Source organism: Mustela putorius, unplaced genomic scaffold (genome assembly GCF_011764305.1).
Source record: "Mustela putorius furo isolate JIRA1106 unplaced genomic scaffold, ASM1176430v1.1 tig00001130_pilon_pilon_pilon, whole genome shotgun sequence".
NCBI lineage: Eukaryota > Metazoa > Chordata > Mammalia > Carnivora > Mustelidae > Mustela > Mustela putorius.
Genome location: NW_025421584.1, coordinates 224,415 through 244,306, shown reverse-complemented (window position 1 = coordinate 244,306; position 19,892 = coordinate 224,415). Strand labels below are relative to the sequence as shown.

Here is a 19,892-nt window from a genome sequence, read left to right as displayed (position 1 = left end):
CTTCTGTGAGACAGATGGAGTTTGCATTAGTTCATCAGGACAAAAAAAAAAAAATTGCAAAACAGTATTTATGCAAATTTGTTAACCAACTCTTTGCTGTTTACATGACTTAATGCAAGCAGATATTAAACACCTTAGACAGGGGCGCCTGGGTGGCTCAGTGGGTTAAGCCACTGCCTTCGGCTCAGGTCATGATCTCAGGGTCCTGGGATCGAGTCCCGCATCAGGCTCTCTGCTCAACAGGGAGCCTGCTTCCCCCTCTCTCTCTCTGCCTGCTTCTCTATCTACTTGTGATTTCTCTCTGTCAAATAAATAAATAAAATCTTTAAAAAAACAAAACAAAACAAAAAACACCTTAGACAATATCCAGCCCTTAAATTGTACATAAAGTTTCTGGTGATAAAATATGGGCAGAGTAAATCTATTAGCAGGTTGTTTGCCAGTCAAACTTTTGAAATAAGGTCAGAGAAAGCCCATGTTAGATATCAGCAAACCTTTCTGGAAAATTTTCTAATCTGTAATTAATATACTGTGGTAAGAACTGAGTATATAAAACAAGAAAAAGGATATGACCCCTATATATGTAAAACTGTAATCCCACCATGACACTTAATGGTCCCCATTTTTGTAGTTAAAATTATGGTATGTTAATGTTTTTGTAAATTTGAAAGCTATTGCATTTTAATAAAATATGAGGGGCTCTATAAGAATTGAATTTTATACTGTACTATGTGATGGTTATGCTAAAATTCATGGTTAGTTATGATTTAAGGATACTCTGAATTATATGATATTTAGTAAAGAAAGTAATAAATGTGTTTTGAAGTTGAATTCTAAAAATATAAGTGACATAGGCATAGGAGAAGTTGCACCTCAGGGTACATAAACACGCACATTTGATTGCTCGAAAGCAGAAGGTGGGTTAGCACCAGCTATATAAGGGGAATAAATGAGTAATTTTGTAGGAGAGCATAGACTATATTCACAGATCTTAGTTTTTAGAGTTGGCAATGCATTTTATAGATGAAGGGCTTGAAGTTCCGAAAAGTTGAGTGACTTCTCTAAATTCACGCATTTTTCTCAAATTTAGAACAGGAAACCAGATCTCTTTCTGTTATACCAGTTATAGGTAATAGGACACTAATGAGGATTTGAAGAAGTTAAGCAATTAAATCATAATGGTATATCAACACTTGAATTTGATGATGATGGTGGTTAAGATTCATTCAAGTGCATAGAATGGAAGATAAGGAAGTTCAGAAAAAAAATGTTCTGAAATTCCCAGTTACTACTATCCAGGACATGGATGAATACTTCAGCCATGACTTGGAGAATAGAGGGAGTTTTGAGGACTGGACCAGGCATTTCGTGCTTCCATACTGAATGTTCACCAGTGTCTCCCAGTTAATACATAGTTCTGTGCTAATCCTTTCCTGTGGGCAGGGACAAATTTTATCCTAACACTTAAAGATTTTTAGCACTGACCATCATGTCATGGCTAGAGCACACGAACTACTCAATATATGTTTATTGAATGAATAGTCCCAGAGGTTGTCTGTCTATAGAGGCTGGGGAAGACTTAAAATTTGAACCCAGATTAAAATCGTAGTTATAATAGCACAACTTGATAGGAAGAGGATATTGTTGAAGACTAAGTTTTCTGCAATGTCATGGTGAGTTACTACATCAATGCACATAAAATTAAGAGGACTGTTATTAAGGCACTAGGAGGTAATGAATACTGAAAAAATATATATATGTATAATATATGATATATTTTCTGTGTATGTATATATACATTGTGTGTGTGTGTGTGTAAATTGGGGGAAACTACCATGTTTTTAAAACCCATGGAGACAAAGAGGAAAAGAATTGTGGTTTTGTTTTCTTAAAAAGTAGGATTCATCATAGGTCCATTCAATAATTAGCAATGTGTAAAAACTGTGTATTTATATTATCAACCTAAATGAAAAAAAGAAACTTCCAATGCAAGCATTGCTACATAAACCATTACAATAATGTGGAGTCATGTTCTAGAATAACTGACAGAAAGATATAATTAATTCTCTTTCCATATTTCATTTCATTTCCATATTTCATTTCTTTTAAAAGCAAATTTTGGCCCCTCAGTTATTTACATATCTTTTTTCCTGATGATAGCCTGATATTTTAAAGGAAATTTCAAGTACCATTTTAACTTCTGGAAATCCAGTAACATCTTTTAAAAACAATGAAGTAATTTCACCTTGTTGTGCAGTGTTTGTTTCTTTGCCTTCAGCTATTTGCTTTGGAAGCACTTGACCTTCAACTTAAAGTCAGGTGTTACTGGCATTTTTCTCCCTCTACTTGTCAGATTGCTCTGTGTCGGATTGTTCTGCTAGGTCCTCTTTTATAGTCCTGCCCCTTTGATGTCTGGAGGTTTCAAGGGTTTGGTCTTCAATCATCTCTCTTTCTACCTACTCCAAGCTGCCGCTGTCACCTCTGTGTGTTTGACCCACATCTGCTCTTCCTCTCCCTTAAGTCTCAGATAACAGTTTTATTTTCTTGCTGCACATCTCACCTGCATGCTTTTCTAGTACCTCAAATTAATCACTCCCCAAACCAAGCACATCATTTCACCCTTAAACAGTTCTACTTTCTTTCTCAAAATGGCACTATCCTTCTCTTGATTACACAGGGATGATTCAAGGTCATCTTTAACTTTTCCCTTTTCCTCACTCACCACGGTGTCTTCTCAAATTTGACTTATATTTTTTCCCATATCTTCTTTATTGGGAACACACTTCCCCACCCATTATACTGGACACATTCCTTCAATGCCTCACTTAATTCTTCATGAAGTCTTGAAAGTAACCCTTTATTCCTTTGGATTCCTGCATCATTTTATTTTAATGCCTCTTAAACCATTCATCACATTATTTTCTGTATTAAAGTTATTTGTACCTTCTCCTTCCTCTCTTACTAGACTGAGCATTTGATGGCAAAAGCTTTTCTTTTTTTTTTTTTTATTCCCAGAATACAGTGTATGCTCAGTCTCTGTAGTGTGTGCACATGTTTGTTGAATGAATGAATGAATGGAATGACTGTCTAGTACTATTACATTCTGAGAATATTTAATGATCAGAGATACTGAGAGAGGCTTAGCTTCTTGTGGGAAAGTAATTATGTGATGGGTAATATTTTGTGTTTTGTTAATTGAAAAATAAAACTTTTTTAGGTGTCAAATTGGTTTGCTAATGCACGACGTCGGCTTAAGAACACTGTTCGACAGCCAGATTTAAGCTGGGCTTTAAGAATAAAATTGTACAACAAGTATGTTCAAGGAAACGCTGAGCGGCTTAGTGTAAGCAGCGATGATTCATGTTCTGAAGGTTTGTTAATATTTTTATTTTGCTTTACCTCTGTTAATAAGAAGTTCACCTCAATTGCTATTTTTAAGGTTGACTCCACAAAAACATCATGGTGCCATAATGGTTCTTTTTTACTGCATGAGGTAACTTCACTTTTACAATACTATAAATGACCAACAGAATTATGGCTATTTCCTCTTGTTTATAGATTTATCATGTGTCAGAATAACATTTTCTGTGAAATTCATTAAAAATAAAATACCATAGGGAGAGATTATATAGATTCCTGCTTCCTTGCCTAAAAATTAATCTTGGGTATCAAAGATAATTTTATATACTTTTAAATATTCCTTCTTTATGTATATATTTAATGATTAACTATAAGAGTTTGGTGGCTGGGGAAAAGTATATGTAAGTACTACCTACTGATATTTTTCTCCCTTAGATGGAGAAAATCCTCCAAGAAACCACATAAATGAAGGGGGCTATAATAATCCAGTTCACCATCCTGTGATTAAAAGTGAGAGCTCAGTCATAAAAGCTGGAGTGATCAGGCCAGAGTCACGGGCCAGTGAGGACTACGTATCACCCCCCAAATACAAGAGCAGCTTATTGAATCGTTACCTTAACGACTCTTTGAGACATGTCATGGCCACAAATGCTGCCATGATGGGAAAGACAAGGCAAAGAAACCATTCGGGATCTTTTAGTTCCAATGAATTCGAGGAAGAATTGGTGTCTCCCTCATCATCAGAAACCGAAGGCAACTTTGTCTACCGTACAGGTAAGTCTGTGCTTTTCGTAACACCTTATTTGAAATAGAACTAAAATCCCAGCAAGGGGTCTATTTCAGCAGATATAAGGACATACTTTTTATTGCTTTTATATGAGATTATTCACAGATAGCCCATAAAATTTAATTTGAAAGCTTTTGTTTTTAATTACCAGATGTGCTTGTTAGTAGATGATGGTCTACTGGGGATTTTCACCCTTAAAAATAAAGATGAGAGTTTTCATCCTTAATACCCATCTTTAATCTCAATAATATACATTTTTGGAGGAGGAATGCCCTGAATTGTAGCCATCCATGCAAACACTTTGTATTTCATCTTTTCTCTTAAATTCCTTGATTGCTATTAGCGGTGGAAAATGAACACAAATTAACCTGGGTGCCAAGGCTCTTGTGAAGGGAAAGTGTAGGTCTGGCTTAAATTGCTTTGGAAATTTTACTTTTATTCCTGGAAAGCATAAGTAGGGCTGATAAATAGCTTTGAATTTTTTACTTTTATTCCAAAAATAATTAATCGATTTCTGCCTGTCCAAAATCTTCTGATGGAATAGTAAGTTTGGTAAAAATTTCTATCTTCACTTCAGTTTTCAGAGAGTTTTGAGCAAGTTGCTTCAGAACAAAGGATATGTGTGACCTACATCTGGTGTAGATAGAGTCCAGGTCCTGAAAATGCCAACAAAGGAAATTTAGAAATGTTAGAGCTGGAAATAACTTCAGAAAGTATCTAGTCCAGCCATGTTATATCATAGATAAGAAAACCCAGACCAAGAACACATAGCTAGTTACTCTTCCTAGATCAGTAGTGCAGCTTAGCTTGCATAAGGGGTAGGGGGAATATAACTACTACTAGCCTGCGACGACTACATGTACTGCCACCACTCATTCACAGAGTAGTTACAATATGCTGGCCCTTTGCTAAACACTACGCAAATGACATTATAGGTAGTCCTTGTAGGAAGCTTGATATGTGAACAGTAGAGCTTTATAAAAGAATTTAAATTTGGTCTGTTTAATACACATTCCAGATTATTTAATTAGAAATCTTACTTTTCTGTCCACAAATGGTTATAAGATATATTATCTGTGAGGATTCAGAGAAAATCTAGTTTTAAAGACTTAACCTCATTTTCTGTTTGCATTTCCAGCTTCAATTATGAAAACAACTCCAAACGCTCTGAGATACAAAATTAGTCTTGTAAATAATAATTGGCCAAGGAAGAAGTAAAAATAAAAGACTATTTAGCTAATAACAAAATTTTAAAACTACACACTAGCATCTAGCTAATGTGACCAGAGCAGAACTTGGAGATAATTCAGAGCTTCATGAATTTTATTTACAGAGATATGTAAGGATAGGAAATCAAGTCATTTAAGTATAGAGAATTGGAAAAAGAATAAAAACAAAAAAGTTACTATGGAAAGCTGAAAAATAAAGAGGTTGATTCTTTGAAAACAATACTTAGAGAAACAAGCAAAAACTGGCTCAGATTAACATTGGTAGTGAAGAGGTACAGCAATCAATACAAGTCATTAAAAATATTTTTTAAATGGTACTGTACTATGTATAGTTGTTTGACAATATACTATATACAAATGTGTAGATGAAATTAATTGGTATTATCCCACACAAATTAAATTATAAAATTATAATGAGAAAAGTTGTAAACACCACTAATTCAGGAAAAGTCAAGGTTTTTTTTTTTAATAAAACATTTTATTTATTTGAGAGAGAGAGAGAGAGATCACAAGTAGGCAGAGAGAAAGGCAGAAAGAGAGGGGGGGAAGCAGGCCCTCCACTGAGCAGAGAGCTCGATGTGGGGCTCCATCCCAGGAGCCTGAGGCTATGACCTGAGCCGAAGGCAGAGGCTTAACCCACTGAGCCACCCAGGCACCCCAAAAGTCAAGGTTTTTAGTAAACTCCATTCCCAAAACACATGATTTGATAGAGTCATTGGATTTTTTTCCAAACCTTGAAGAAATAATTAACTCTCATGCTTTATGCATTTTTCTGGAACATGTAAAAATATGGGAAGTATGTCAGGTTTTAAAAATGTAAATCTTATCCTAATCCAAAACCGGATTAGAATAGCATAAAAATCAACATTTTTATTTACGATACTGATGCTGACTTTGAAACAGCATGAGAAATATTGGTAACAGAAGGTTAAGTGAAAAACAATTTAAAAATAGAGACACTGAATGCAGTTATGACAGTACAAGTATGTATAGACAAAAACAAGATTTTTGGAGACAATGAAAATTAATTTTGAATAGATGGAATAATTGAAGGTCTATTATTTTTATGAATTTCTTATAAATTCCTTTATGCTGCATAGTAAAAACAAATTTGAAATTTACCCAATGTGATGAGTCTCCTGAAAATTCATGCTCTTTTCAAAGGTGATAAAATAGAAAACCAAAGAGGGAATAGCATGCCTGGGTAGTTGATGCTTTTTGAAGTTTAGGATCTTGGCCATTTATTTTTATTAAAATATCCAACGGCCCATTCATGTGCCAAGTTCTATTTTTAAATAAAAACCTATTTTTTAGTTATGCAAGTGATGAGAAAGCAGCCTAGACACATAAACTTCTGGTTTTGCATGCATGTGTATAAACTTTAAAAAGAACAGAATAAATTTTTTTGGTTTTGTGGATAAAGAATTGAGAAAGACTGGTGGTCTGAAACTGGTCTGCTAAATCTCAGCCTAAAACAATAAAGGGCTGTCTTCTGGGGGAACCGAGCGACAACGTTGCTACAGTTTGAGCTGGGTTACCGCTCATGCATAAATAGTAGAACAGGGGATTTCAATAAATACTTTCTGAGCAACTGCTATGGTTTTCTCTGGCATACAGGCTTATGCTGAATTCCTTCAATTCCTTCTGGTTATATCTTTCTTTCTTCACCTAAATGGAAATCCTCTAAATCTGCTATTAAACACCACTCCCCTCCCTCACCCCAGTTTTATAGTAGTACAAAGATTTCATCTTTTAAATTCTTTTTCAAGAATAGATCACCTTTAAACGTAATTTATTAGTTCATCTATGCTAAAAACAACTGTATCTGTTTTTCCACCTGTTTTTGCTATCTTATGATGCATTTCATTAATGATATGGAATCAAATACCAAGTGAAAGAGTTGGTGTGTGGAAGGATAATGTATCACTGAATTTCATTTCACTTGTTCTTGTTAAATTCTAGGAGGGCAAAGCCTGCTAGATTATGAAGTCGTACTCCTAATTGAACCATAGAGGCAATAGAACTCTTTTCTATGTTAGTATGAATTAATCATATTAGCTTCCTCTCCACTTGATTGACAACATCAAAGTAAATACAAACATGTTTTTATTGATTTTATGTAAACATTAAATATTTCTCTGTAATCTGCAGTCTCCCCATCATGCAGAAAGAAAAAAAAAAGCTCTCTTTTCAGGGGGGCCTACTAGGCTTTCAATAAATATTGACTAAAGCATTTCTGACAACAGAAATTATAATATTAAAATTAATTCGAATTTTTAAGGTTATTGCTTCTAAATACAATTAAATGATACTCGAGAAAAGTTAGTCACTCAGTGTTGTCTGTTGAATTAAGCTATCTAAATTAAAATTACAGTCCTTTTCATTATGTTAGGTTAATGGTTGACAATTTCCAGATATTTGATGGAGCGAGTTCCTATTACAAACTGACCTCAAGTCCTGTAGTCTTGGGTGGGTCTGCTCTGTAAGGTACCAGGAGGAGGACTCTAGGTTTAATATCCACCTCTATTTCTGTTGAATCAGTACTGATATTCTCCAGATGGGACCATCTGTGAAGGAGCCATCTGCCACCTAGGCCACCTTATAGAGTTGAGTCCTCACTGGAGCCTTTCCTAACTTGCATTCAAGTTGATTTACCCTCAAAAGCCTATCAAATGTCCTTCTTTACCAAAGGAGAGAGGGGAAAGGTTCTAAGAAGTGTACTGACGAGGGGAAAATCGGGCAAGTCTTGAAATAAAACGTGTGGACTTCCTCTCCTTCTTTTGCTTGGCTTGAGGAAGTCCCTGTTATGTTCTTTCTTTTTGCAGCTCACAAATGATCAACTTATAAATGGCTGGTACATTCGAATGGTTATTCTCTGAGCCCCATTGCTCTGCTAGTATATAATTCATAAATTTAACCGGCTCCCAGAGGCTGAATGTTTAAACTTCATCTTGTTAAACTGTCTAAAATCCCTCTTAATTAGACACATCTGGTGGGGCAAAACATATAGGCGGATAGAACTCTTTTCTATGTTAGTGTGAATTAATTAGATTAGCTTCCCCTCCACTTGACTGAGGTGACTATCCCTGAAGAAATTGAGATTTTGATTGAGAGAAGAAAGAAGTCACTTATTTGGTGCATGGAATTCTTTGGAACGTAGAGTCCATTTGGATGGCCTGCCGCCATTGGAGCAAAATGACAGAACTAGGGATTTTGGTTACTAAGGAAAGAGGAACTAGGAAGTAGAAAGTAAGTTTGGGAGGATGCCAGAGGCTAAATCCCATTTCCAAACATTTTTTCTTGGCTAACAATGCCCCTCAGGAGAAGAGAGATGTTCTTTTTTCTCTCTCTTCCTGCATACACATGTACTTTAGAATCTAAACTGGCATTATCAGTGGTAAAACCCAAGTATGCCCATGAGTTCCATAAAGCCCTGGATTAGCCTGGGATTTAACCTTAATTTACAGCATGACTTCTTGGGAGAAGTGCACTCTCTGTTCTAAGAGCTGACTTCACAGGTACATCTCTGGGATACAATCCACTCATATAAGCGGTACCCTTTCATGCATTCACTCCACATACAGAAATGTCTATTAAGAGCCACTGTGCACAGGCCCTGTTCTAGGCTCACCAGAGCCCTGTGTTTTGTGTTAAGCTGCTCATCAAAGAAACCACAGTTAAATGAAGCAGAAGAAAGATTTAAAGGGCTGTCTTGGCAGAACTTTTTGACAGTGGATAATCACTACTAATTTATATGTTTCATCAGTTTTAGGTTTTGTGTTTGTGGGTAGCTTCAAGAAAGCCTCCTGGTAGTCAAGAGAAGACTTTGTCAGGTGCCAGCTGTTAAAATAGTGTATTTCTGTGTACGTGCTAGTTTCTGTACGGGATTTTGTTGACCAGTAAGTCTGTTTTGGATACTTTTATCTTCTTTTATTTCCTCTTTTGTGCCTGTCACTTCCTTGTTTTTAGTGAAAGAACTAAGCTTTGCCCTTTTGGATTATTCCAGACATCCTTTTCCTGGCATGCAAATGACTGCTGGTGTACTCCAACAGAGAATAATAAAACCCTCTATCAACCAGCCCAGTTAGTGACATTTAAAGGATACTTGAAAGGTTATCCAATTCCTTGTCTTGTATCCTTAGTACAATAATACCTCACCTATCAAACACCATCTGGGAATGAGGTATTCCACGTAAGTGAGATTTCCAGATAGAAAGTTCAGTACTGATTTTAGAAATAGAGAATTTTCTGCTCTCCTAAGCTTAGGATATTAAACGCAACATGTGGGGTGTGCTTCAATATCGTCTCTTCTCTAAACTACCTCCTCCTGTTGCTTTTTATATGATATTCCACCCTTTCAAATCAGTCATTTTAGGATTAACCACAATCCCAAATCTGCCCTTCACACCTTTGAATAAAAAATGTTGTCTTTCTGAGAGCATGTTGGAAGAGATTCTTTCCTAATTACTGCTTCCAAAGAGGCAATCTTACAGATGAGATCTATGGAAGTTCTGACTTTTGGATAGGCGTGGGGTTACTCTAGAATTATTAAAACTTCAGCATGATATTCTAAACACCATAGATTTTTAAATGTCTGTCAGTGGTGATGAAGACCAAACACGTTCATATGGACTATTTAAAAGTAGCTCGGTTGTTAACATTGAATTTCCCTTATAGATTCACTTGCGAAATTTAAGTGAAATTGCCTAAGTGTTCCATCTACTGTTAGAAACTGGGAGAATAATGGCAAACAAAAATAGAACAAAAAGAACAACTGTTGGTATGAGTGGTTTGCTGCCTCCTCCGGGGGTAGCTTTTCCTTCACTTTTCTTTGTTGTTTGGTATCATATGAGAGTCTGAAAAACGTGAATGTAAATCCTGAGACCTACAGCCCGGCTCACAGACAAATCGAAAGTATATGGCAGCTTGGTTTAGAAACTGTACACATTTTTTAGGACTGTGTTTGGTCCTAATGTTTTCTGTCCTTGCACATTGTGTTTCTTCCACATGGTACCTAAGAATGATTAGAACACGAGTAGTCCTTGTGTGACGGTTAGACACGTTGTTTTTCTGAACTACAGCTACATTCTGTCCCTCTTTTGTGCTGCTGCTCACTGCCTTACTTGTATTAAAAGTTCTTTCAGCCCTGAAGTGGCGTTGTATTCATTTTATAGCCCCCTTAGCACTTAGTACAGTGTCTTTCCCATAACTGTTTCTTAAATGAGTTAGTGTTTTAATGATTTGGTCTGCTTGCCTTCCAAACCGTAAAAGACATTTTAATGTACACAGATATATGTTGGTCTGTGTCCGTGAACATGACAAGAGAAAGAAAATGATCTCAGATCGGTTTAAATGGCTTTAAAAAAAAAGGCAATTGCAAAAAAGTTAAAGCCAGAGGAAAATATTAAACAAGATGTAGCTGAAAACTATGAGATGTTTAAGAGATTAAAAATAATAACTTAGAAAGTATAAAATGAAACTAACCGATTTTCAAGTAAGAAAAGCGACTTTCAGGAAAATGCAAGGGTGGTACATGGAAAGGGTTAGCTAGTTTTTAAAAATCTGCCAAAGAATAAAAACTGTAGCAGATAGATAAAAACAAGTATTTGTTTTCTCTATCTAGCACATAGCCTTGTGAGTAAGATCTGAGAAACACAGCACAGATTTAGATCCACTGATTTCAACTCTTCTACCACATCTCTCAGGACTGATAGGACAGCTTTGACTTTTTAAGGATGACTTTTTTTAGTCCTGTAACAGAATTGGAGAAAGTCTAGCAGAAATTTTACATTTTACATTTTCTTTCTCTTCCATATATTGGAGTAAAGATCCCATACATTTTTTACATCTTTTCCTGTTAAAAACAAGTTTATCAACCTGAAATTTTGATTCTCTAGCTTGCCATTACTTTTTTCCTGGCATTCAGTCAGTTGTCATTGATTGTCTGAAACTGTCTGCATTTCAGACTTGCTGGTGTGGTCAGTCACATCCTGGTACTGTTTCATAGAAGTGCTTGTTCATGTCACTATATTTAAGCCTGTGTCAGTATTTCCATTAAGAGACTTTTTTTTTTCATTCCCTAGGGCTTCTAAATAAGTCATAAAAATTCAAGCCGAACTCAAAGCTGGCATAAAGGGGCCTTTTTTTCTTCTCTTATGTATAAGGAACATAAGTGCATAACTCCCACTAATTCTAAATTTGGTTAGGTTTGTAAACTCTTTACACACTGAAGAGACCAAAAAAGATCCATTGACACCTCTCCAGTCTGGGACGAAAAAAGATGTCAAAAAGTTTTTACTGTCTGTGAAAATAACAAGACATTCTATTTAATGAATATGGAAGTGGTTTCTTTTCTTTCTTTCTTTTTTGGTTAGCTGCAGTGAGTTTTTCCCTTCTGTCTCCCTACGTTGTTTCTAAAATTAAACAGGTATTTTTTTTATGTCAAAATGTGTCTTGTTGATGTAACAGAATTTTTACTCAGAATAAATATGTGTTTTCTTCCAGACCAGAATTTGGGTACTTTTAAATTTTGGAAGCTTCTGTACTTGTTTTCCACCAGAAATTATATCATTTATAATTGTGAGTTTTGAGGAAGCAAAAACATTTAACAATTTTGTTCACTCACAAAAGAAATCGTTCTTTTGCAAAATCTGAGTTTTCTCTTAGTTTTCAGTTTAGGTGAAGGATGTCACGTTTAAGGCACAGCGGCATAATGTCCCTTTTTTCCTTTGACAACTTTGTCACCCAATTTCTCTCATTTTCATTGTACTAAAGAAGGAAATAGTCAAGGATTTTTATAAATCCAACAGTGAACTTTAAAGGATCCTCTAACAGGTTAGAAAATTGCTTTAGGCTGTATCCTAGGCATTGAAATTGTTAGGTTTTTTTGGATACGCGTTGTTTGGTTGCTTGGAGATATGATCCAGATCCTTGGCACAATAATTCTAATTGCTTTGGGCAATTTCAGGTACTTAATTGACTTTCACTCTAAAATGAAAGTGCATACTTAAACCATTACGTTGAACTTTTAAGAACTTAGGCTAGGTATGTGTGCATTTTAAAAATTCTCTGTATTTCAATGGCTGCAGTGGAAAGATCCTCACGTAGGTTTATGGACTGCAGGTTGTAACAGGCATCATTACCCTAGGGGTCATCCTTTGGTTACTAAGGAAAACATGAATCGTTTCCAGAAAATGTCTAAAGGTTAATAGTGCTGGTTTGTGTGTGTTTCTACATGTGTGTGTAGTCATAGTTCTAATAGAAATTGCGTATAGTTAGGAAAATAAGGTGGCGTTCGAAACTGACCAGTGGTATCTTCCCTCTTCCTTGTGTGAACACTGGAGACATTGAGTCCTTTCCTGCTAGTGGTCAGAAAAAAACTTAAGGGGTGTCTGGGTGGCTCAGTCGTTAAAGGCCTGCCTTCAGCTCAGGTCATGATCCCAGGATCCTGGGATCAAGCCCCGCATCAGGCTCTCTGCTCAGTGGGAAGCCCGCTTCTCCCTCTTTCTGCCGCTTCCGCTGCTTGAGCTCTCTCTCTTGCTGTCTTGCCCTCTGCCAAATAAATAAATAAAATCTTTAAAAAAGAAACAGAAAAGAAAAAAAAAAAAAAAACCTTGAGTGATAATAACAACCCAAATGGAAAATCACTGGGGAAGATAGACTAGTCTCAGGTTTAAGCAGTAACATTGCTCATCCACTTCCAACAATTTTAGGTCTTCCCAGTCTGAAAAGCAAGCCATGAATTCTTTTTCTCGGGCAAGTAGGACACCGTGGTATAAGATATGCTGAGGCCCTGCAGAGTCGAATTCACTTTCAGCATTTCCTCGAGCCAGGCACACCGCTAGATGTACCTAGAAAAAACAAAACTAAAGCTGTCTCACAGATCCGGCAGCCTGTACTGATGGCTCTGTGGCCAGGACACTCGCAAGCACATGTTGTGTCTGCCACTATCCCTGACCTGCACATGAGGTTACAAACAGTCTCTTGCTCACCCGCTTCTGTCCTTTAGAGTATCTTGGATACAGTGACCAAGGTGAACATCTTTGATAAAAGGAATGTGTTCCCTTTTTGGTGCCATTATATACACACACACCACCCATCACATAAGACACAAAAGCAATTTTGCCTTTGATCATGTGTCATTAAATATATTAAGAGAACAGAAAAGTGTTAAATGGTGATTTTGAGAGGAATATTTTGGTAACATAAAATTAAAACAAAAATAACACAAATGAAAATGAAATCTTTTCAAGTGTTGAAAGGTGGTCAGAGACAATCATTCATGAAGTGGGATTTCCAAGAAACAATTTGCTCTTGAAATTTTCACATAGTTGCTTGTGTATTTAAAACTTAGAACTGATAGTCCCTTCAACTGAGCCAGACTCAGGTTATGGTGGACAAAGCTCTCAGTATGGCAGAGACATTTCAAGTAAGAATGCCCTGTTCTGCCAAGACTGTCATTATGACACTAAAATGTACCCTTTTGCTAAGGGCCAGAATTCAGTCTCTCCCTCCAGTTTCTACACTGATTTAGACAACAGATGCCTAAAAGGCAACGTGGTATTCAGGATCATTTGTCACATGGCTTCGGGGCCAGAGGATGGCTATCTGGCGAGAGGGAGAATTCCTTAAGTGTTACTGGGTCTTACATTTCTAAATGTAAAAAATCCCTGGCCAGAAGTTACTTGGTGCCAAGTGCCTTTGGTGTGATGTCTTCGCCGAGTTCAGTGCTAGATGGCTGCAATATTGTGGCTGCTTGAGAACCCACACAGCTTTTGCTAGTTTGCAGCTGAGCTCCAGTGCCATTGTTGTTTCGCATTTTCTTTTATCCTTGTCTTAGCCACATTTTTTTCTGTCTTGTTTTGTTGTTGTTGTTGTTTTTGTTCCCCTCCTCCTCCTCTCCTCTTTAAATCTTTCTGAGCTGCTGAGTCTATCCAGCTGGATCAGGAGTTTTTTCACAACCTTGTCAGAAGTGCAATTGGTCTTCTCTTAGTTTTTACTGGGTCTCCTGGGTTCCTTTATTTTAGACCTTTTCAGAAATATGGCACCAATTCAGTTTTACTCATAACCCATGGGGCCTCCAGTTTGTCTAACCTGTGTACTTTTTTCCTTCAGAAGACTTTTTTATTTATATTTTTTTCTTAAAATGTGTTTTAAAAAGTATAAACATAAATCATCTGGAATAGTAATTTTCAACTATCTTGAAAGGTGTTTGAGGACTATTTCACGGTTACTATGATTGAAGCAGTAAAATTTAGTTTATGGTTACAATAACTTTCCTCTCATTAGGAAAATATAAAGAACCTCAACTTTATGATTTCATGACATATTACCAACCCCCAAATACCATCCCTAATCCCCACCCCCTGACATACACACTCAGCGAAATGCTAATAGGAGGCTCAGAACAGAAAGATAAAGGCAAATGATCTATCTATATTCTATTTGACTTCATCCTGTCTCTCAGGTGCTTTAACTAAAATGATGGTGTAAAGGCTAAGTAGGGACTCTGTGGAAGCAATATGAATTTCATCTTTATTTTGATTGCAGTTAAATTCCTACTGTTTCAAGTGTGGTTGGAAAATGACTTTGCTGTGTTCACATTTTCCCTGTAGTGAGCCTCCTTACCTGAACTGAAATTACCCCCTTGCAGATTAGACCACACGAAGTTATAAGGTGGGAAGAGCAGAAAGCATTACCTTGAAACCAGAAGTACCATATTCAGCTGGAACTGCTAGCAGTTAGGTCTGTGTTCCAAGGCAAGTCCCTTTATTAACCAGGGCCTTGGTTCCTTCACCTGTAAAATGGGTGTGCATAAGTATAAGGAGAAAAGGAAGCCTGCAGTTGACAGAAAGTCATAGTTAAGTGCCTACCATTTTATCACTCCCAGTTTGGGCTCTGAGCTCAGGAACATTTCAAAGGAGCTTCAGCAAATATGGCAACAGAAAGCCCCCCCATGGTGGCAGGTAAAGGACTTTGCCCAGGGAGGGTGTTGGGCCCTGAGGAGAGGTTAGGAGGCCAAGAGGGGAGAGGGCTTATGATTAAATATATCGATGTGTTCTTTATGTCTTTCGTCATGTTTAGGAAGACCCATTCCAAGATTAGAAAAGTTCACTTTTACTTTTTCCTCTAGTACTGTTCTTATTTTAATTGTACATTTATATACTGACAATGGACCTAAGATTTTTTTTGTAAATTATATGAAGTAATGATCTGACTTCTGTTTTTACCCCAACACAGTTTGTCCCAACACAGTTTATTGAGTGCTTCCACATTTCCTTACTGACTTGAATTGCTACCTTTATTGTACTCTACCTTCCTTTCTATATGTCTATTCCTAGACTATAATGTATTCCACCAAACTTTTAAAGTACTCCTACATCAGTAGCACACTTTTTTCATGACTGTAGCTTTATTGTGCATTTTGACATATGGTAGGGCATGTCTACTCTCAATCTTTTCTAAATATTCTCATCAAGGCTTGAATTTGCTTTTCCAGTTGAACTTTGGATGAGATTAACAAATGTCATTTTAAAAATTTCCTTGGAAATTCATTTGGGATGGCACTGAATTTATATGTTAATTTGGGAAATATTTTTATCCTGCTTATATCAAGTCTTTACATTCAGGAATATAGTATATATTTCCATTTATTCTGATTATCTTTCAGGACATTCAATGAATTTTTATAGTTTTCTTTACATAAGGTTTGCATATTTCTCATTAGATTATTAGATGTTTCATTTTGTCATTCTTATTGTTCCCATTGTGGATGAGTTCCTATTTACTAGATATGATAATAGTCATCACTGATAAATAGGAAATCTGTTGGGTTTTCTGTATTTTTCTTATATTGTCTTGTATTTTCTCAAGTTGGATTGCCAGAGTACACACAAACATACAGCCTTCACATAGTAAGAGTTTAATGTATTTATTCTCCTCTTTTCTCTCTTTCTTTTCCTCCCTCTCTCTAGTTATTACATTCCATTGACCAAATTTTCCGAAACAATGTTGAATAATGGTAGTGATGGCAGGCATTAAAGGGAATTTTTCTTGAGGTGCCTGAGTGGCTCAGTCATTAAGCATCTGCCTTCAGCTCAGGTCGTGATCCCAGGGTCTTGGGATCAAGTCCTGCATCCAGCTCCCTTTTCAGTAGGAAGCCTGCTTCTCCTTCTCCCTCTGCCTCTGCCTGCCACTTCCCCTGCTTGTGCTTTCTCTCTCTGGCAAATAAATAAATAAAATATCTTTTAAAAAGTGGGGGGAGAATTTTTCTTATGTTTTACTATTAAGTATAATGTTTGCAGAAAATTTCTGATATAATCACTTTATCAAGGTGAGGGATTCTCTTTCCATTCCTAGATTATTTAATAAAAGATTCTCCCTACTCCCAGAATGCACACATAACTAAATAGGTTATTATAATTATCAGATGCTAATTCCACAATTTTTAAGACAATTTTGTCCTCCTTTAATTTACAAACAGAGTAAATTTCATAGTGTTTAACTTTCCTTGAATTCTTGGGAAAAATTCTACTCTATCACAGTATATCATTATTTTAATATATTTCTGGATTTGATTTATTAACATTTTATTTAACCATTTTCTATCAAAATTCTCAAGTGAGATTTGTCTATAATTTTCTTTTTTCCTAATGCTCTCCTTGCACAATTTTGATATTAGTGTTACGCCAGTCTTGTCGAATGAGCTAGAAAATGCTCCATCTTCTTCTGCTCTGGAAAAGTTTAAACAACGTAAGGACTGGCTTTTCTCAGATCTTGAGGACTGGAAAGAGTTCACCTCTAAAATCATCTTGGCCTGGGATCCCTTGGTTCTGTACTTTCCCTTTCACATTCTTCACCTTTCCCTTCCATGTGCCGAGCAGTTATCTCAACTTTCTTTTCCAAGTAACTCATTTAGTCTTCAGCGTTGCCCTATCCATTCTATTGATCAACGTTTCTACTGTAGTCTTTCAATTTTGGTATCTTGTTTTCATTTTCCAAGAACATCATTTTTTTTTTTCTTTTTGCTCCTTTTTCATAAGAGCCATGACCCTATAGAGATCAGAAGTTAACTGAATCTCTACTCTGCATCTCTTCATGGCCTAATGCCTTTGCTAGGAGTGTCTTTGTACAAGTCCCCTAACTTGTTTAAAGAACATTTATGGAGGGTGCCTGGGTGGCTCAGTGGGTTAAGCCTCTGCCTTCGGCTCAGGTCATGATCTCAGGGTCCTGGAATCAAGCCCTGCATCAGGCTCTCTGCTCCACAGGGAGCCTGCTTCTTCCTCTCTCTCTGCCTGCCTTCTTGTGATCTCGCTCTCTCTCTCTGTCAAATAAATAAATAAAATCTTTAAAAAAAAAAAAAAAAGAACATTTATAGAAACTGTGCTCTGGGTTCAGATGACCTAGAGGTGGTCTGTAGGCTCAGGAAGGAAAAGGATGGCCTAGCTCTTCCAATGTCTTGTCTTTAACTGGTAACCTTCATGATTCTTCCCATGGCCTGCTTTATTCTCTGTGGACTGCTGACTTGTGGTGTCTTCCTTGGTGGGAGAAGCAGCTCACATACTGCCATGGTCTTGGTCTCCACCTGTTTTGAGTTGTGGTTCTCTGTTTAGATTTCCTCGTCAATTTAATGCCACATGCATTTAAACTTTCATGAACTTCTCAACTTTTTGATTTGACCATGGTGCCCTTTATTGTTTTTGAGCATTGCTAGGCACTATTTGTTTTTAAATTTACATTCTGTAATTTTAATGGGCTTTTGAGAGAGAAATAAATAAAGCTTATTCAGTGTACCATCTTAAAGGGAACTCTGTAATATAGACTGTTGTTAGTAAATGATTTTCTCATAAAAGATGTTTGTTGCTGATAGTTTTTAGTGGGAATTTACACACATTCAGAATTATGTAGAGATTCTGAATATCAAAGGAATAATAAATAAAAAATAATTATACACAGAATGAAATATGGGAACTCCTAGAAAATTTTGCTGGGTTTCATGTACATAAACATGACACATTATAATGGTAAGACTTTCCAAACTGCAGTACTTGAAATAAAGAGCTAAATATAATTTAAATTAAAAAATGCCTGTAATTATGTTATGATATAGTAATGCTTGGCAGTCATAGACCTAATAAATATTACACTTTTGAAACGTGATTAGAATCTGAATCCATACTATTTTACCTTGTAGTTAAGCATGTGACAGGGCATGCTAGAACTGACTTTTCTTTTCACCCTTCCAGTGGAAAACTTAAGTTCTTTGTTTGAGTGGTTACTATTGGGAATTTTTAAGTAAACACAAGGAGCTAAGAATTCCATTCCTTTTTTTCCAATCTTTCCTTCAAGCAAAATTATCAATTAATGGGACATTAAATAATCATGTGCTTCAGATTGTTAGGGTTTTGTTTTTTTTTTACCCTTTTGTACTTGGATTACTTTAATAATTTTTAGCTAGTGCTATAAATGTAGCTGATTAAAGTTATACATCAAAATAAAGAGATACCATGGGAGGGAAAGGATTATCACATTTCAAGAATATCACATTAATAAATTGCATATTAAAATGTATAGAGTTGATTTATTTTGAAAATGTCAGGATATCTTTGCTTTCTCTAATATCTTTCTTTTTCTTTGTTCCTTCCTTCCTTTCTCTTTTCCCTTCCCTTCCTTTCCCTTCCTTTCTCCTCTCCCTCTCCCTCTCTCTCTTTTTTAAAAACTAAAGTGCATGGTCTTTGTTCAGGGCTCTGCTATCCAGATTCTTCCTCAGTTTGTTCAACTGTGGCTAAGCTGACTGAGTATTTCGCCACATTCCCATGTCTCTGGGCAGTAGTGGACTGACCACAGAATCCTTTTCTATGAATTTTCTTTCATCCCTCAGGGATATGCTTGATTGTCCAGCTGTCAACATGTGGAAACTGTGCTATTTAAACAGTAATTAATTTAAAATAGGTCACTGTTCCTAATATCTCCCCTAGAGTAGCACCTTCTTTTATTTGGAGCACCTAAATTTCCAGAGTCTTTTGCTTGTGGTGACTTTATGGTCATTGTGTAATGCGGTATCTGTTATACTAGGTGGGTCTTTCCCTGGATCATGTATCAAATGCTATCGTATATCCTTTGAGGTGCTAGAATCATTCCGATGAGGCCAAGGGCTTTACATATTATTACTGGCTGATCTGGTGTTGGGCAAAATGAATAAACAGTAAATATCAGAACTAATTCTTAGGCAGACATTGCAGCAGATCCCTTCACAAGGGTTTTCCTGGAATATAGGGATTTTTTTTAAGCATTTATTTATTTATTTATTTATTTATTTATTTGACAGACAGAGATCACAAGTAGGCAGAGAGTGGGCAGAGAGAGGAGGAAGGAGGCTTCCCGCTGAAGAGAAAGCCGGATGTGGGGCTTGATTCCAGTACCCTGGAATCATGGCCTGAGCCGAAGGCAGAGGCTTTAACCCACTGAGCCACCCAGGCACCCCAGGAATATCAGGATTTAAAGGGCTTTCTTTTCCA

The 19,892-nt window shown here is 36.5% G+C and overlaps 1 protein-coding gene across 3 annotated transcripts in view; it reads left to right on the top strand.

Moving 5' to 3' along the window:
* MKX (mohawk homeobox) overlaps positions 1-19,892 on the top strand; it is a 66,747-nt gene that overhangs the window by 9,292 nt on the left and 37,563 nt on the right. For all 3 annotated transcript variants that reach the window (XM_004781626.3, XM_004781627.3, XM_004781625.3), the window contains 2 exons: positions 3,218-3,371; positions 3,796-4,134. In XM_004781626.3, coding sequence (XP_004781683.1) covers positions 3,218-3,371; positions 3,796-4,134 — 493 coding nt within the window. The remainder of the gene's footprint in view (positions 1-3,217; positions 3,372-3,795; positions 4,135-19,892) is intronic.